This window comes from Schistocerca gregaria, chromosome 6, assembly GCF_023897955.1.
Source record: "Schistocerca gregaria isolate iqSchGreg1 chromosome 6, iqSchGreg1.2, whole genome shotgun sequence".
NCBI classification, from domain to species: Eukaryota; Metazoa; Arthropoda; class Insecta; order Orthoptera; family Acrididae; genus Schistocerca; species Schistocerca gregaria.
In genome coordinates this window covers 126,690,294-126,709,839 of record NC_064925.1, presented here as the reverse complement: position 1 = coordinate 126,709,839, position 19,546 = coordinate 126,690,294, and the positions used below count along the sequence as shown (strand labels likewise).

General features: G+C 41.8%; 1 protein-coding gene across 1 annotated transcript in view; it reads left to right on the top strand.

The window, feature by feature from the left end:
* Positions 1–19,546, top strand: part of LOC126278764 (uncharacterized) — a 58,220-nt gene that overhangs the window by 9,239 nt on the left and 29,435 nt on the right. The window contains exons 3-4 of the mRNA XM_049979041.1: positions 82–599; positions 19,193–19,292. Coding sequence (XP_049834998.1) covers positions 82–599; positions 19,193–19,292 — 618 coding nt within the window. The remainder of the gene's footprint in view (positions 1–81; positions 600–19,192; positions 19,293–19,546) is intronic.

Here is a 19,546-nt window from a genome sequence, read left to right as displayed (position 1 = left end):
AAAAACAGTGAAGGCTTCGGTTGAGTTACATCACATATGCCACGCTGGATTTGAAGGTGTGATCTGAAGCCTATGTTCCAGACGCTACCAGCGGTGACGGTGATGCTGTGGATGGGAGACCCACTCATTCGGACCCTAACGTCGTCACAAGCGAACAACAGCACCAGGCCGCTCATCTTCTGGCTTCCCGTCGACGTGCAACACTCGCCCGCCTACGAAATCACGTACGCCATCCAGGCTGTTGGCGCAGGAGCAGCTGGGGAGACCAGCATCCTGTTGGACGTTTTCTTCGTCGTTCTCTTAACCCATGCAGCATCTGAACTAGCAGTGCTGAACAAGAATATCGAAGGAATCGGACTTTCGAAGCTCCGTGACCGAGTAAATGAAGCAGAGAGGGACATGAGTGTACAACTTCAAGAAAGTCGCACTGATGAAATGAGCAGATCACAACCAAGCTACACGCTGAATGGGTGTTTACCTGCACCCGTGATCAGTGTAGGCAGTAGCGGGAATCACTTCTTTCTGAATAGAGATGACAATCGCTGGACTCTGTACAGCACTTTAGTGAAGAACATTCGACATCATCAACTCATAATATCGTAAGTATCGGTTTTATTTGCAGACTGCCTTGTACTATGACATTTATGACGACACTAGAACCAAGTGTAGTAAAAGTTTCTGGAACGTAATGTATAAACTGCTGAAAATACCTGTATTGGGATAGAATCCGGGAGAGCGATGGGGGGGGGGGGGGGGAGCAGGTTGTTATGACATGTCAACTAATGTGTTATAGCATGCTCTTAAATGACACTTATTATCAAGTGGCAATATACTACTGGCCATTAAAATTGCTACACCATGGAGAAATACAGACGATAAACTGGTATTCATTGGACAAATATATTGTACTAAAATTGGCATACGAATACATTTTCACTCAATTTAGGTGCATAGATCCTGAGAAATCAGTACCCAGAACAACCACCTCGGGTCCTTGATACGCCTGGGCATTGAGTCAACCAGAGCTTGGATGGCGTGTACAGGTACAGCTGCCCATGCAGCTTCAACACGATAGCACAGTTCATCTAGAATAGTGACTGGCGTATTGTGACGAGCCAGTTGCTTGGCCACGATTGACCAGACGTTTCCAATTGGTAACAGATCTGGAGAATGGGCTAGCCAGGGCAGCAGTCGAACATTTTCTGTACCCAGAAAAGCCCGTTCAGGACCTGCAGCATGAGGTCATGCATTATCCTGCTGAAATGTAGGGTTGCACAGGGATCGAATGAAGGGTAGAGCCACGGGTCGTAACACATATGAAATGTAACGTCCACTGTTCAAAGTGCCGTCAATGCGAAAAAGAGATGACCGAGAATGAAGCACCCCATAGCATCACGCCGGGTGATACGCCGGTATGGCGATGACGAATACACGCTTCTAATGTGCGTTCACCGCGATGTCGCCAAACACGGATGCGACCATCGTGATGCTGTAAACAGAACCTGGATTCATCCGAAAAAATGACGTTTTGCCATTCGTGCACCCAGGTTCGTCTTTGAGCACACCATCGCAGGAGCCCCTGTCTGTGATGCAGCGTCAAGGGTAATCGCAGCCATGGTCTCCGAGCTGATAGTCCATGCTGCTGCAAACGTCGCCGTACTGTTCGTGCAGATGGTTGCTGTCTTGCAAACGTCCCCATGTGTTGACACAGTGATCGAGACGTGGCAGCAGCATCCGTTACAGCCATGTGGATAAGATGCCTGTCATCTCGACTGCGAGTGATACGAGGCTGTTGGGATCCAGCACGGCGTTCCTTATTACCCTCCTGTACTCATCGATTCCATATTATGCTAACAGTCATTGGATCACGATCACCGCGAGCATCAATGTCGCGATACGATAAACCGTAATCGCGATAGGCTACAATCCGACCTTTATCAAAGACGGAAACGTGATGGTACGCATTTCTCCTCCTTACGCGAGGCATCACAACAACGTTTCACCACGCAACGCCCGTCAACTGCTGTTTGTGTATGAGAAATCGGTTGGAAACTTTCCTCATGTGAGCACGCTGTAGGTGACGCCACCAGCGCCAACCGTGTGCGAATGCTTCGAAAAGCTAATCATTTGCATTTCACAGCATCTTCTTCCTGTCGGTTAAACTGCGCGTCTGTAGCACGTCATCTTCGTCGTGTAGCTATCTTAATGGCCAGTAGTGTACAAAGAAACACATTTGTTGAATCATTGTGTCTGCAGTTATAAACGAGATCCACGGTCAAAGTGGGACGTAGAGTCTAAATAACAGAATCTAAAGGTAATTCTACATGATTAATCAATGTGTCAAACAATCCCCAAAAACCATAACAAATTTATCACTTTAAATGAGAATTTATAATCGTTCTGTCGCTACGTCCAAACGTAATAAGCATGCAGACGTCTGCTTAGTTCAATTAATGGGATTTATTTAATCATTTGAAGGTGTAGTCACTCTGAGAACAAACTGTTCTCTTGGAGGTGCAGTCCAAATTATGCAACATAAATTTTCACATGAAGACTAAGTTCAACAGTCCCTTTACAAGCTAAGCCAGTTAAAAAGCAAAATGAATGTCACTTGGAGCCTAAGCCCAAGTAGAAGATTACTGTTCTTTCGTTTATTTCCAACAAGCCTGTCGTTATTGGCGAGAGTGAGGACTGCACCCGGTGACAGTCTGTCAGCTCGTGGTTTCTGTGGTAGCTACGTCCAAAGAGGCAGTAGTCGATAATGAGAGTGACGGTTTCACTCAGGAGACAGGTTAGTTACTCGTTCCCTATGTCTATAGTGGCTAAGTCCAACGAGGCAGTGGTCGATAGTGAAAGTTATGGTTCCACAAAGGTGACAGACTGGCTGCTAGCTAACTGTGTTTATCGTCGCTAAGTCCAACGAGGCCGTGCTTGATAGTGAGAGCGATAGTTTCACCTGCCCAACAGTTTGGGTGCTCGCTGACTGTGTCTATCGTGGGTAAGTCCAATAAGGCAGTGGTCGACAGTGAGACCGATAGTTTCACCCAGGCAGCAGACTGGTTGCACACTAGCTGTGTCCATGGTGGGTAAGAACAGCGAGGCAGTGATCAATGGTGAGTGCGACGGTTTCGTTCTGGTGACAGCTTGGCTGCTCGTTGACTTTCTGGAGGAGCATGTCCCCTGGAATGACTTTCCAACTATTACCGGCAAGCTAGGTGCAGTACGATCCCTTAAATACCCATTATGTGGATGGTTACTTGTTGTGTTCCTAGGTGGAAACATGAAGACTGTACAGGAATAGTACAGTGACTATAGAGCCGCTGGTGGTATCGTCTCGGTGACACGAATTTGCGCTAAGCCATTCCCATGGTGGCTGGTAAACATGCTGTTATTTATTGGTGGTGGGCATTGGATGGAGTGTTAATGAACCGATGGTTAGCACCTGCTGATGCAGCAAACTGTCAGCCTTGGTCTTGTTGCGGTGTAACTGAAGTCTTAGGATATGCAAGGGGACTAAATGAATAAGCCTTATTAAACATATAACATGCTTCCGTGCTTGGATGATCTCTGCCAGACAGCCGAGTCTTTGTTGCTCAAGCCTAGTCCACTCTCTGGTGGTGTTGCTTTTAAGTTCATCCGTTGTGCGAGAAGAGTTTCTGCAACACTACACATCTAGTATTAATTGTTCACAAGCTTGATAAATCTGCCTTATGTCAGTGGGTATCCCATATCACTCCATTAGGTTGATTACTGCCTCCTAAAGAAAGGTGTTCATGAAGTGTGGATTGTGCACTTGATGTTCCGGAAAGACGTACCCATCGCTAGTATGTTAACTGAACTCCTGGATAATTGCATGTCCTTCCAATACAACACCGCCCCTTAAATACATACCCAAAATACGACTGTCCACTTCCTTCCTTAAACAGATGCACCACAAAACTGAGGTAGCTCCACATCCGATGACTATCGTCCAATGTCAGATAAATCTTACACTCTCCAGTAATAGGAACACAACACATTATTCCGGGTCCATTCCAGGTGTTCTCGAGGCGACCTTCTTAGCATACTATATTCCAGGGAGAGGGGTGGTGTTGTAGTATTGTTCATAAGAACACCTAATTTAACCTGCAGTGGGAGCTGCGCACGTATTGGGTCATCACAGGGCTCTCAGATGATTTCAGGAAGCGTTTAGCTATACTATGTTCGCTTTGGGTTACCGGTGAGCCGTGATTTGTAGGTAGTGGTGAACTGCTGGTACTGTTGACGTAGGCAGTAGCTCCAAGACAGGTATTTAACGCTTTGTGTCTCACAATAGGACATATCATTATAGAAGCACAGATTCAATTGAGCTGTTGTGAATGTTTGCCAATATGTTTACTGTGTTGACAACACTTTTTATCGTAAATGTTATGAATTAGTAACTGAAACCTACCCTCAATGCAGCCGAAACACCCATGTGGCAGAAAATTGTTTCCCTGCAATGGTTCCTTAGTGGTGCTGATTTGTATGATTGTAAAAAACAAAAAAAACAAAAAAAAACTTGTTTGATAGGGCACTGTAATGGAAATGTGGTAGTACAATAAGAAATAACAGGGCACTGTAATGGAAATGTGGTAGTACAATAAGAAATAACATTTTTCAATAGTATGTTACAAACAGTACTTAAAGTTGGTACTCTTTGCCTTACGGCACTTGATGTTGTGTACGTAATACAATGCCTCTTAGCGATCTATGATATAAGTATCACTGATGATAATATCTGCAGACAGTCTGTCACTGGGCATACTTCTCGAAAAACAGCTACTGCTAAGTTGGAAGGTAGTCTTTAGAGTACTGTGCTTTGTTAATTGCAGGCACCGAAGGCAAATATCTGACTGCTGATTCATAAATGTCAGCGACACAACGTTTCTAGTGCCCAATAGTGGGAGAATTTTCATGATGCCAGTACAAGGCGGAAGCGAAATAATGTGCGATTGAATGCTTTCCATACTGGCTGCTGTCCACTCTGTCGGCAGGTGAGTACAACTCGCTGGAGGAAGTGACGCAGAAGCAGAGGGAAGTCTATGTGGACCTTCTGTAGGTTGCTGTACAGAGCTGAGTGGTGGCCGGTGAGCGATTGTGCCTGTGTGGTGGCCTCTCGCAGTTCTTGTTGTATACCTCTAGCTTGTACATAACAGTGAAGTAACAATGAGTGCATGTTCTAAGGTTGTCATGAATCTTGTAGCGTTCTTACACAGTGAGCAGTGTACGTAATTCAGTAGCACACAGTGAACTCAGCTAAACTGCCATGAGAATAGATATTCTATTTCAGAAATGAAATGATTTACCATGGTCCAAAGAATAGGGAAAAAGATGCAGCAAGATAAAAAAATGTTAACTGTGAGGGGTTCTCATGAAGAATTAAATATCATATAAACTATGTGATAAAAAGTATCCGGACACCCCCAAAAACATACGTTTTTCACATAAGGTACATTGTGCTGCCACCTACTGCCAGCGATGCAGTCCTTGAACAAAGGAAATTGCTTACAATACTTTAGTTCGTCCAGTCTTAGAGTATTGTTCGTTTGTGATTCAAGAGATTGAGAATGTCCAAAGAAGAGCGGCAAGATTCGTGACTGGCAAATTTAGCCATCACGAGAGCGTTACAAATATCATAGAAAGTTAGAAGTGGGACACACATGCAGATAGACGACGCTCTAAACGCAAGGGGCTTCTCATTGAATACAATAATCCGATCTTCGCCGAGGATGTAGAGCACATATTATTACCAGCAACTTTCAAAGCGCCCAATGATCTCCATTCAAAGATAAGGGATTTCACATCTCGTATTGAAGCGTTCAGACAGTCGTTTTTCCCTCGCGCGATCCACGAGTAGAACAGAGGAGGGGGGCGGCTGGGGGTGGGGGTGGGGGGAATATGACTTTGGCGCAAACTGTGGCCTCCGCCACACGCCGCTTGGTTGTTAGCAGAGTATAAGTGTAGATGTAGGTGTACTCCATAATAGCGACCTCACTAGTCATAAGACATCGTGAGGGAGCAGAATGGGGGGCTGCGCTGAACTCATGGACCTCGAACATGGTCAGGTGATTGGGTGTCACTTCTGACATACGTCTGTATGCGAGATTTCAACACTCCTAAATATCCCTAGGTCCACTGTTTCCGACGTGGTAGTGAAATGGAAACGTGAAGGAACACGTGCTTCGCAACAGCGTACAGGCTCACCTCGCCTGTTGACTGACAGAGAACGGCGACGGTCGAAAAGGGTCGTAATGTGTAATGAGCAGACTAGGAATTCCAAAATGCATCAGGATACACTGCAAGTGCTATGACAGTTAGATGGGAGGTGAGAAAACTTGGATTTCATACTGGATCATCTCCTTATAAGCCACAAATCACGCCGGTAAATGCCAAACAACGCCTCGCTTGGTATAAGGAGCGTAAACATTGAACGACTGAACAACGCAAAAACGTTGTGTGGAGTGACGAATCACAGTACACAACGTGGCGATCCGATGGCAGTGTGTGGGTATGGCTAATGCCCGGTGAACGTCACCTGGCAGCGTGTGTAGTGCCGACAGTAAATTTCGGAGGCGTTGGTGTTATGGTGTGGTCATGTTTTTCAAGGAGGGGCTTGCACCCATTGTTGTTTTGAGTGGCACTATCACAGCACAAGTCTAAACTGATGTTTGAAGCACCTTTGTACTTTCCACTGTTGAAGGGCAATTCGGGGATGGTCATTGCATCTTTCAACAAGATCGAGCACCTGTTCATAATGCACGGCCTGTGGCGGAGTGGTTACAAGACAATAACATGCCTGCAAAGGACTGGGCTGCACAGAGATCTGACCTGAATCCTATAGAACACCTTTGGGATGTTTTGGAACGCCTTCGTGCCAGGCTTCACCGACCGACATCGGTACCTCTCTTCAGTGCAGCTCTCCATGAACCTTCCAGCACCTGATTGAACGTATGCCTGCGAGAGTGGAAGCTGTCATCAAGGCTAAAGGGTGGGCCAACACCATACTGAATTCCAGCATTACCGATGGAGGGCGCCACGAACTTGTAAGTCATTTTTAGCCAGGTGTTCAAATGCTTTTGATCACATAGTGTATGCTTGACATCATTCAAGTGTGGGAACGATCTAGGGTAATTTGAAATACAGAAGTAAGATCTTTAGCAGTCAATATCACTAATTATAATTTTGCTTTCGATGACTAGTTTCAGCAATTCTAAGTTGCCAATATCGGCTCTGCAAATTGAGATGTATCAACATAAGGTCTGATGATGGCAACTTAGATTCCCTGAAAGTCGTCATCAAAATTGAAATTATAATGTGCGATATTGGTGATGAAGTTTTTATTTCTGTATTTCACAGTAAATACCAACAGTAAAAACTAAGTAATTTGTTCTTTGTTTGTTTGTGGGTACTTATCTGCTGTTCTGGTATACCTTTAAATCCCTTTGCCATAGAACCAAAGCTTGCTGCTGCAGAAGTGGAAATAAGATGGCACAGGCTACTGATAACTTGGTGCATCGTGGGGTAATTTTATTTCGGAATTTCAGGTATATCAACGCTACATCATGTCCGTGATGAGTTTGTGAAAGTGTAAGGTAACAAATCACCATCATATGACACAATAGTTAGGTGGCACAAAAAACTTCCAGCGTGGTCAGACAAAGTCTGAACGACTCTCTCTGTGAAGAACCGAAACAGAGAAAAGCAGTGAAATCCTTGGTCCTTGATGACCGGCACATGGCGATTGAGGCATCATTGGAAAATTTGGAAATGAGTTATGGACCAGTTTTTAAAATCTAGCACGGCATATTTGCAAGAGCTTTGGAGGAAAACAACAATAAGACTCTTAAGGAGAAATCGCTGTCCACAGTTAATACATTGGCTTCAAGAAAAGCTGTACCTAGTTTCTTATGTTCTTAAAAAAAGGCAAGTGTGTGATTGTGGCACCAAGCTTGCATCAGAATAATTCAATACATGCTGACACAGGGGCGCAAAATGATCCAAAAAATATTACCGCTGCCCCATGCGTGTATTTTTTGCAGTGAACGATAACGAGTGAAATTACTGCACAAGTAATTTATCTCGGCACGAATGAAAACTGAATAAGTAGAGAAAGATCCTTGAAACTACTGTCTCATATATTATATTTCCCTCATAAGGTTGGAAGAAGTTTGGTCACCTCAGGAATTAGTATGAATCTTTAACAGAGAGGATAAAACGCCATAGGCCAACCTGCACAGAAGAAGCACAAGACAAAATTAGACACGAATAAAATCAAGTTGCGTCAAAAGGAAATGGGATAATACCTTCACAGTAAAGAGAAACCTAACAAAATAAGGCTACAAAATGTGTCGAAAATCAGTTTGGTTGGTGCTCTTTGAAACTTTTTCATCAAACGGCTGTAAAAGTCATCATTTAACACCAAAGCCCAACAGTATTGATGAGACAACTGATGGATTCATAATTCTGTTGCTTGACTCTTTTGTCATCGCCGGCCGTGGTGGCCGTGCAGTTCTGGCGCTGCTGTCCGGAACCGCAGCGCTGCTACGGTCGCAGGTTCGAATCCTGCCTCGGGCATTGGTGTGTGTGATGTCCTTACTTATTTAGGTTTAAGTAGTTCTAAGTTCTAGGGGACGTATGACCTAAGATGTTGAGTCCCATAGTGCTCAGAGCCATTTTCTTTTGTCAACTTCGCTTTTCTGTAAAGATATTTGTCATTCATTGGCGAAATTGAATGACAGAGAAAATGAATAACGTATGTGAACAATCTGATGCTCTGGGCTCGATGTCTTTGCGAACAACACCGCCCCCGACGGAAGGGAAGTTACATTAAGATTGTTGTTGTTGTTGTGGTCTTCAGTCCTGAGACTGGTTTGATGCAGCTCTCAATGCTACCCTATCCTGTGCAAGCTTCTTCATCTCCCAGTACCTACTACAACCTACATCCTTCTGAATCTGCTTAGTGTAGTCATCTCATAATCTCCCTCTATGATTTTTACGCTCCACGCTGCCCTCCAATACTAAATTGGTGATCCCTTGATTCCTCAGAACATGTCCTACCAACCGATCCCTTCTTCTGGTCAAGTTGTGCCACAAACTTCCCTTCTCTCCAATCCTATTCGACACTTCCTCATTAGTTATGTGATCTACCCATCTAATCTTCAGCATTCTTCTGTAGCACCACATTTCAATAGCTTCTATTCTCTTCTTGTCCAAACTATTTATCGTCCATGTTTCACTTCCATACATGGCTACACTCCATACAAATACTTTCAGAAATGACTTCCTGAAACTTAAATCTATACTCGATGTTAATAAATTTCTCTTCTTCAGAAAGGCTTTCCTTGCCATTGCCAGTCGACATTTTATATCCTCTCTACTTCAACCATCATCAGTTATTTTGCTCTCCAAATAGCAAAACTCCTTTGCTACTTTAAGTGTCTCATTTCCTAATCTAATTCCCTCAGCGTCACCCGACTTAATTTGACTACGTTCCATTATCCTCGTTTTGATTTTATTTATGTTCATCTTATATCCTCCTTTCAAGACACTGTCCATTCCATTCAACTGCTCTTCCAAGTCCTTTGCTGTCTCTGACAGAATTATGATGTCATCGGCGAACCTCAAAGTTTATATTTCTTCTCCATGGATTTTAATACCTACTCCGAATTTTTCTTTTGTTTCCTTCACTGCTTGATCAATATACAGATTGAATAACATCGGAGAGAGATTACAACCCTGCCTCACTCCCTTCCCAACCACTGCTACCCTTTCGTGTCCCTCGACCTTTATAACTGCTATCTGGTTTCTGTACAAATTGTATATAGCCTTTCGCTCCCTGTGTTTTCCCCCTGCCACCTTCAGAATTTGAAAGAGAGTATTCCAGTCAACATTGTCAAAAGCTTTCTCTAAGTCTACAAATGCTAGAAACGTAGGTTTGCCCTTCCTTAATCTAGCTTCTAAGATAAGTCGTAGGGCCATTATTGACTCACGTGTTCCAACATTTCTACGGAATCCAAACTGATCTTCCCCGAGGTCTGCTTCTACTAGTTTTTCCATTCGTCTGTAAAGATTTCGCGTTAAAATGGTTCAAATGGCTCTAAGCATTATGGGACTCAACTGCTGTGGTCATTAGTCCCCTAGAACTTAGAACTACTTAAACCTAACTAACCTAAGGACATCACACACATCCATGCCCGAGGCAGGATTCGAACCTGCGACCGTAGCAGTAGCACGGTTCCGGACTGCGCGCCTAGAACCGCGAGACCACCGCGGCCGGCGATTTCGCGTTAGTATTTTGCAGCTGTGAATTATTAAACTGATAGTTCGGTAATTTTCACTTCTGTCAACACCTGCTTTCTTTGGGATTGGAAGTGTTATATTCTTCTTGAAGTTTGAGGGTATTTCGCCTGTCTCATACATCTTACTCACCAGATGGTAGAGTTTTGTCAGGACTGGCTCTCCCAAGGCTGTCAGTAGTTCCAATGGAATGTTGTCTACTCCGGGGGACTGGTTTCGACTCAGGTCTTTCAGTGCTCTGTCAAACTCTTCACGCAGTATCGTATCTCCCATTTCATCTTCATCTACATCCACTTCCATTTCCATAATATTGTCCTCAAGTACATCACCCTTTTATAGACCCTCTATACACTCTTTAGACCTTTTTGCTTTCCCTTCTTTGCTTAGAACTTGGTTTCCATCTGAGCTCTTGATGTTCATACAAGTGGTTCTCTTATCTCCAAAGGTCTCTCTAATTCTCCTGTAGGCAGTATCTATCTTACCCCTAGTGAGATAAGCCTCTGCATCCTTGCATTTGTCCTCTAGCCATCCCTGCTTAGCCATTTTGCACTTCCTCATTTTTGAGATGTCTGTATTTCTTTTTGTCTGCTTCATTTACTGCATTTTTATATTTTCCCCTTTCATCAATTAAATTCAATATGTCTTCTGTTACCCAAGGATTTCTATTAGCCATCGTCTTTTTTACCTACTAGATGCTCTGCTGCCTTCACTACTTCATCCCTCAAAGCTACCCATTCTTCTTCTACTGTATTTCTTTCCCCCATTCCTGTCAATTGCTCCCTTATGCTCTCCCTGAAACTCTGTACAACCTCTGGTTCTTTGAGTTTATCCAGGTTCCATGTCCTTAAATTCCCACCTTTTTGCAGTTTCTTCAGTTTTAATCTGCAGGTCATAACCAATAGATTGTCGTCATAGTCCACATCTGCCCCTGGAAATGTCTTACAATTTAAAACCTGGTTCCTAAATCTCTCTCATACCATTATATAATCCATCTGAAACCGGTCAGTATCTCCAGGCTTTTTCCATGTATACAGACTTCTTTTATGATTCTTGAACCAAGTGTTAGCTATGATTAAGTTGTGCTCTGTGCAAAATTCTACCAGGCGGCTTCCTCTTTCATTTATTTGACCCAGTCCATATTCACCTACTATGTTTCCTTCTCTGCCTTTTTGCTACTACCGAATTCCAGTCACCCATGACTATTAAATTTTCGTCACTCTTCACTATCTGAATAATTTCTTTTATTTCATCATACATTTCTTCAATTTCTTCGTCATCTGCATAGCTAGTTGACGTGGGCTTCGTGTCTATCTTGGCCACAATAATGCGTTCACTATGCTGTTTGTAGTAGCTTACAGGCATTCCTATTTTCCTATTCATTATTAAACCTACTCCTGCATTACCCCTATTTCATTTTGTGTTTATAATCCTGTAGTCACCTGACCAGAAGTCTTGTTCCTCCTGCCACCGAATTCCCACTATATCTAACTTTAACCTATCCATTTCCCTTTTTAAATTTTCTAACCTACCTGCCCCATTAAGGGATCTGACATTCCACGCTCCGATCCGTAGAACGCCAGTTTTCTTTCTTCTGATAACGACATCCTCTTGAGTAGTCCCCGCTCGGAGATCCGAATGGGGGACTATTTTATCTCCGGAATATTTTACCCAAGAGGACGCCATCATCATTTAATCATACAGTAAAGCTGCGTGCCCTCGGGAAAAATTACGGCCGTAGTTTCCCCTTGCTTTCAGCTTTTCGCAGTACCAGCACAGCAAGGCCGGTTTGGTTAGTGTTACAATGCCAGATCAGCCAATCATCCAGGCTGTTGCCCCTGCAATTACTGAAAAGGCTGCTGCCCCTCTTCAGGAACCACACGTTTGTCTGGCCTCTCAACAGATATCCCGCCGTTGTGGTAGTACCTACGGTACGGCTATCTGTATCGCTGAGGCACGCAAGACTCCCCAGCAACGGCAAGGTCCGTGGTTCATGGGGGGAGGACATTAAGATTAGACTTTGAAATTCACTTCTTACTGATTTACGTAACAGATATTTAGATTAATTTAACCCATTAATAACATTAGTACAGTAAAATTATTGTTATATTTTTCAGAACTGAATAAGGCGAATACTTTTCAATAGAATCTGTTTCTACTAGAGCTCAAGTATCGTGGACGCTCACATGGCGAAGATACGCTGAACAGTATACATTTTCAGCAACTGACCTGCAGTGTGATACTTGCAATATAACATACGCGGAACTGAAAGAGCAAAAGGGGAAACCTGTGACGTCAAACGTTCATACCAAGGTTATAGAACGTGGAAAAGAGATTTTCCCAAAGATAATTGAGGATCAAATGAAAAAAAGTGGAAAAGGCCTTCAAAATAGCTTAATGCTACCATTATATCTTAATGCTACGATGGTGGTTGAGAAATGACATCTAATGAAGAAGTCCTGCTGAATGTTTGCAGAACACTTTTCGAATGATTTTCACGAATTGCTTTTAGAGCAGACAAGTTTGTATTCAGTGCAAAAAGGACAGTAAAGTCGTCGAAATGTTACAAATCTCAAAAGGAAAACTAGAGTTGAGTTCTTATTTAGATGGCTACATTAAGAATTCACAGAATGTGCGTGTTTTGCTAACTACACGCAAGCGTGCGGAAAAAGTTTCTGTATACAGCTGTAGTGGATAACTTCTTTCGTCAGACGTACCCAATGTGTTCACAGAGGTGACAAACTGAAATAAAACTTTTTCGGAGACCAATACAGGCATCTATTTTATATTCATTAATGTTGCATAGATGAATGATTTAATTAATTAATTCACAAATATTAACACAGGGAAAGTAATGACTGGACGGACTATGTGACGGGATATATTATGGTCAGACGTATCTACTTCCTAGCGACCGGAACATTGTGCCCCAGCGAACAAACTCACATATTGATATTGAGCACCCGGACGTCACTGAATATTTGCTTCCACGTTTACAGTTCCGTGACGTCTGTTTTACTGGGTACGTTTGACGTAACACTACACGTCCTGTTCACAGAAAGGTTTGGCCACCGCTGATACAATGTGCTATTTGACATTCACGTTAACTTTCACATAGGCACAAGCATTAGTCAGATACATTGCTCTATTTTAATGACATATCATCACCTGAAAAAAAGTAAATTTGCGCACTGCCCGCCCAGGCACTATCTTTTATGGTGATACATACTTTAACACGAAATCAAACACGTTTTTCCTCCTGGTAATATGTTTTAAAGAGCATAATTCATTATGCACTGTTTTATTAGAAAGGTATTCATTTATATTGGTGAAAGGAAGAAACGATCTATTATATTTATCCAAAATTGCCCTTCAACAGTGGGAAGTACGAAGGTGCTTCGTACAGCAATGTAGACCTGTGCTGTAATAGAGCCACGCAAAACAACAAGGGGTGCAAGCCCCTCTATGAAAAACACGACCACACCATAACACCACCTCCTCCGAAGTTTAATGTTGGCAATACACACGCTGGCAGATGAGTTCACTGGGCATTCGCCATACCCACACCCTGTCATCGGATCGCCACATTGTGTACCGTGATTCGTCACTGCACACAACGTTTTTGCACTGTTCAATCGTCCACTGTTTACGCTCCTTATACCAAGCGAGGCGTCGTTTGGCATTTACCAGTGTGATGTGTGGCTTATAAGCAGCCGCTCGCTCATGAAATCCAAGTTTTCTCACCTCCCGTCTAACTGTCTTAGCACTTGCAGTGGATTGTGATGCAGTCTGGAATTCCTGTGTTATGGTCTGGATACACATTACACATTACACATTACGACCCTCTTCAACAGTCGGAGGTCTCTGTCAGTCAACAGACGAGCTCAGCCTGTACGCTTTTGTGCTGAACGTGTCCCTTCACGTTTCCACTTCACTATCACGCCTAAGAATGATGTTTACTTACATACTAATTATCGTACAGAAATTGTGTATGTCAGGAAAAAATCATCTCTTGTGCTTTTTCTTAACTATTAAAGTTTCAATACCATTTATAAACTGAGTATCCCATACAGTAATCAGAACTTGCTCAGTCTGTATCGTATTACTTGATCATACATCAGTACCGCTTCCTTTGATTCTATCCCTCCCCCTTTCCCTTTTACCTTACTGCAGTGGAATTGGAGACAGCATTCGCATTAAAAAGAAAGCAGTACGAATGATAGTACTACCATATTCACTTTACTAAATTGTTATATAGAATGGAAAAAGATTAATTAACGACTGGAAAATTCAGTCTATGAGAAAAAAAGTAGAGGGGAATAAGTTTTGACCTTAAGATGTGCATTAGACTTTGTTTGGGGAAAAAAATATTATCACCAGGCCACGTTCCATTAGGAGCCTGGGTGCTCTCAGCGACTGTAATATGATTTAGAAATGATAGATCACAGTAATCAGTCGTCCTTAATGTATTACATTAACTCGTGGATACCGAGTACCACAGCTGGAAGCCCAATTTCCATAATTCTGATGTGCTTATCACAACGTGACACGAATACTGGGTGAAGTAATATGTGTCTTGGAACGTGTGGACTTCCTATTACGTCTCGGAATAAGCTTTTATAGAAGGAAGCAACAAGTTAATGTCACTCATCCTCAGGCATCACAAATTCATGCACGTGATAGCAGAAGATGTGAAGCATGGCAAAAATTGTGGAAAAAGGAAATGAATGTTTCTTCTATTACACACAACATTTAAAAGCAATCACGGGAAAATTATGTTTCATTGAAAACGAATTAATGTTTGGTTAAACTGAGATACGTGTTGCTTAAGTACATCCACTCAATATGCATCTGAGACACAATTCTAGACATTTATAGTCCTTGGTATTTGTACTTAATCTCGTCATTTCTGTAAGTAATGGCTTCCTCCAATGGTGGCATGGCGACAATGTGACGGCTTCAGATATCTGAAGTCCTCTAGTGATATCTCAAACAGGGCACCTCCAACAGATCTTCCAAAGATAAAAGTGTTGAATTCTCTCCTAGGAGTGCTCTCTAGCTTATACCAGTGTCCAAAAAATCTCTTCCAGGGGTTTAAGCAATTCTGATTGGGCAACATGTTACGTCAACCAAACAGTCAGTGAACCGTCCTGAAGAGAAGAGTAGCAAGTATGTCGAAACATCGGCAGGATATCTGTTTCAGCAGTTAACAACGACGCGGTCCATTATCCAAAATTATTTTATAAAAAAATTAAAACTCTGTTACAAAACATCTTTACGTCGAGCAGAATCCACTGTTAAAGACATTTCCGTAAAAATTAAACAATCAATTTGATTTACCACATTTTACTTGCTGGAGCCAAAGTACATTCTTTTATTTCTGTCTGTGATGCTCAACATCGAGTTTCAAAGCTTAGCAAACATGTCTTTGTATAACGCTCCTGGTGGGTCTGCTTCTGATTCATCAAACATAACTGATCCGTTACTTAAATCTGTTTCCTGAAATCTGTCGGTACATATCCATTATGAAGTACAGTACGAAAATACTCGAGAGACTCCTTTGTACGTTGATCTTATGACTAGGAAACATAAACTGCAAGACGTCAGTTTCACTATCACATCTGATAATGTGATGGCTACAAAGTTACTCGGTATTAAAGTATATTCCTGTCGATGTGAGTCACACGATAAGATGCTCCCTCCTGCGCAAGGCATCGTCTCCACGGGCTTTCAGATTTGTCTCCGTGTTTACATGCTCGTGTACATCGTGATGGGCCCTACGGTGTTAGACAATGTAATCGGAAGGTCGGAGATGTAAGGGGTTGAAAAGAAGGACGATTAGGCTTCTTGCCAGTTCTCTGATGTTTGACCATTTTCAACGAGGGTAAACTGATAGGGGTAATTCTATGAAAGTGTGAAAACTCGGGAAACACTTTTGTTGAACGTTTCAAGTGTACGTACCTCATAATTCCTTTTGTCAGGCATATGGTGTGGTCCTGTGATGTATAGCGTAGAATATTGAGAAAATCGAGCATTTCCCTGATATTTTCACTTTCATTGGACGTGTACATGATGTATGCGGAAGAAAATCGAACTTTTTTGCATTTAACCAAATTCTGCATTGGGATCTACTTATATTTACTCCTCAATAAACTAGAACGTAGTAGCAGAACCAGCCCCAAAGTTGAATCAGTCACACACTAAGCTACTAAAATATTCGTGATATGGAATTAGAAGGTAGATTTATTGTCCCTATATTAACTGAACGAATACTCCACTCTTTTCAGAAAAAGTAAAAGATCTCAGTATATGTTTCATTCTACGATTAACTGTTTTCGACAAAATGCAATGCCAGATGATTTTAGATGCATTACCGAAGTCCTCTTGCAGGTTCGACTATCGACTCCTTTAGTGCACGCAACAACGAAACTATACCCATAGTCAGAGGGCTCATAACAAGAAGTAAAGACTAATTCGTCATGTAGAAAGGGCATGTCCTTATATCTGAGCTCCAAAGACGTGACAAAAATAAATTACTACCAATAAGGCAGAAGTATGACCTGTCTTACAGTGGGTCACTGTTGGTGAGGTCTTAAAAAACAGGGAAATTGTTACTCACAGAACGGAAAATTCATAGCGATAATGCTTCAGACAAGACATCATCAGTTGTTGGGGTTATGTGTGGTACTACATCTTTTCTGTTCCCTGATTTATTCACGAATAGTTTATTTCTATTGCATAATTTCAGAGTGTTAGGAATAAATTTTCAGGAAGCGATGAAGTGGTAATACCCGTAGAATAAGAAATAAATATCTGTGAACTGCCTGTTGCGCTCAGAAATAACAAGCTTTGTAAGAGAATACAAGAATAAAGCCAAGGAATCCAACACAGATACGCCAGAAATTTTACGTCAAATCACGTCTCTGCCTTGACATACGCTTGTGCTTTGAAGTGGAGTTAGTGATATCCTAACGGCTTAGGAATAAAATGCTAGCGGCTCTAGAGTACGCATTGTGCAGGTAACATATTGATTTGTTGGATTCGTTCTGCATACGCTGATTTCGATGTCGCCTTATTGACAAGTATCACATTCTCTATCCTTGTATTCGAATTAGAAGATTGTTACTGACGACTCAACTCAATTATACACTGATAATTACTTGTGACCATTAGCTAGGAAGAAATAAAAAAAGACTATACTTCTAGTACGTTCTTCAACGCAGTAATATAACAGACAAAATGAAGCGACGTTCTACACAATGAATTACTTTTCGTTGCTTTGATAAAACTTGTTTCGCCAAAGACGAGAAAAAAATTTGAAATCACTGCTGCAGCAGCTAACTGGAGGGAAGCTGTAATTTCATTTATTTATTGCCTTTTATTATTTATTTTAGCAGGAATTCTATCCTCCGCTAGCGGTTTATCATAGAGAGCTATATTTGTCACCCAGATGTTCAGCTCTATTAATGTGTATTTTCTTAATTTATTTACTTATTTTTGTTTGACTGACTCTAAGGACTATGAGACTTAACATCTGAGCTCATCAGTCGCCTAGAGATAGAACTACTTATACCTAACTAACCTAAGGACATCACACACATCCATGCCCGAGGGTGGATTCTAACCTGCGACCGTAGCAGCAGCGAGGTTTCGCACTAAAGCGCCTAGAACCGCTCGGCCACAAAGGTCGGCTTTGTTTGACTATAGGTACAAAGAAACAAAAGTGTCAGATCGTCGTTTCCTTTCACAATATTGTTCGTTGACAGATCAGTACTTTTTATAACTGGTGCCCAACGGACCATATACGGGGGGGTGCGGATATGTGCTTGGTTTTTTGTAGTTAAAATTGATGTAAATTAATGCTGATGTTTCGGTATTACACATTGCTCCTTACGTTAAAGGCGAGAGTAATTGCATAGCAGTAACACAAGTTTTTATTTTTATGTGCAGTTTGAAGTCAATTTGTTTCAAGGCAATAGAGAATACACATTGATAGAGTGTCATGCTGTAACTAAGTCTTTTCTTTTTTTAAGGGGGCAGGGGATACGGCCAAACAAATTTAAGATGATATGCATGGGACATTGGGTGGTAACTGCTTTTCCTATTCAACTATCAAGAATGTGGTTGCTGCATTTAGAACAGGACATTACAGAAATGAAGATAAACAGCGTCCCGGAAGCCCAACTCAAGTCATACTCCCGGAAACAGTGGATGCTGGTCATCCCATGATCCTGGATGATCGGAGGGTAGTTGCTAAAAACATTGCACGAACACCGGACATATCCAGATAATAATGGGTCATATTACTCCAAGACCATTTGGCCATGAGAAAGCTCACAGTCAAATGCGTTCGCAAATGTATCAATGCAGATCATTGTTTGTACAAGACAATGCTCTCCTCACAAGGGTGCCATCAGGCAACAAAAATTTTAAGATCATCTCTTTAAAATTCTCCTGTTTACCCTATTTGGTCCAAATTAGAAACGTAGAGCCAAGAGAATTTATGAACGTTGAGGAAACCAGAAAAACTGCAGATGAGTGGCTTCCAATAAATAAAAGAACTTTTTATGGGTTAAAGAAACTGGAACAAGGACATCATAAATGTGTTGAGTTCAAGGGGGAATATGTTGAGTGAATACATTTTGAAATCTGCAACTGCATTTTTTTCCTTATAAAGTCAAAGACTTATAATCACTCAGTTATAATCTATATTGCTGGAAAGACTTTTTTCCGTTTTACATTCAACTTACCGTATGAAGTCACGCTAAAAACTAGTTACACTACATAATAATAATACACAGATTTCATATAATTGCATATTGTCTATCATATTGATCACACGAAACACGGCAATGTAACATTTTATTTTCATTTTCAGGTATATCAAGGATTTGGAAGTAGTGACAAGCACTTCCGTTTACCTCCTGCTGCTTGCGAATGCACTGAATGTTTGTTTGCATTCATTCGGATTCGTGGCGGTAAGTGTGTATGTCACCATTTATGGGTAGTCATGGCTGGTTCATAGTTTGTGCATGTACCCTTTGGAACGATGTACCATTCTTAAAGAAGTTAAACTCCAGCATTGTATATATATTTGTAAACTACAAATATGTCTCCATGTGAAAACACATATTTCTTTTTTTAGAACTTACGTCACTGGAAAACAAAAATTTACAGGAATATGTAAGTGTCTTCTTTTCATGATTCACAGTTAAAAGAAAGAACTCAGATT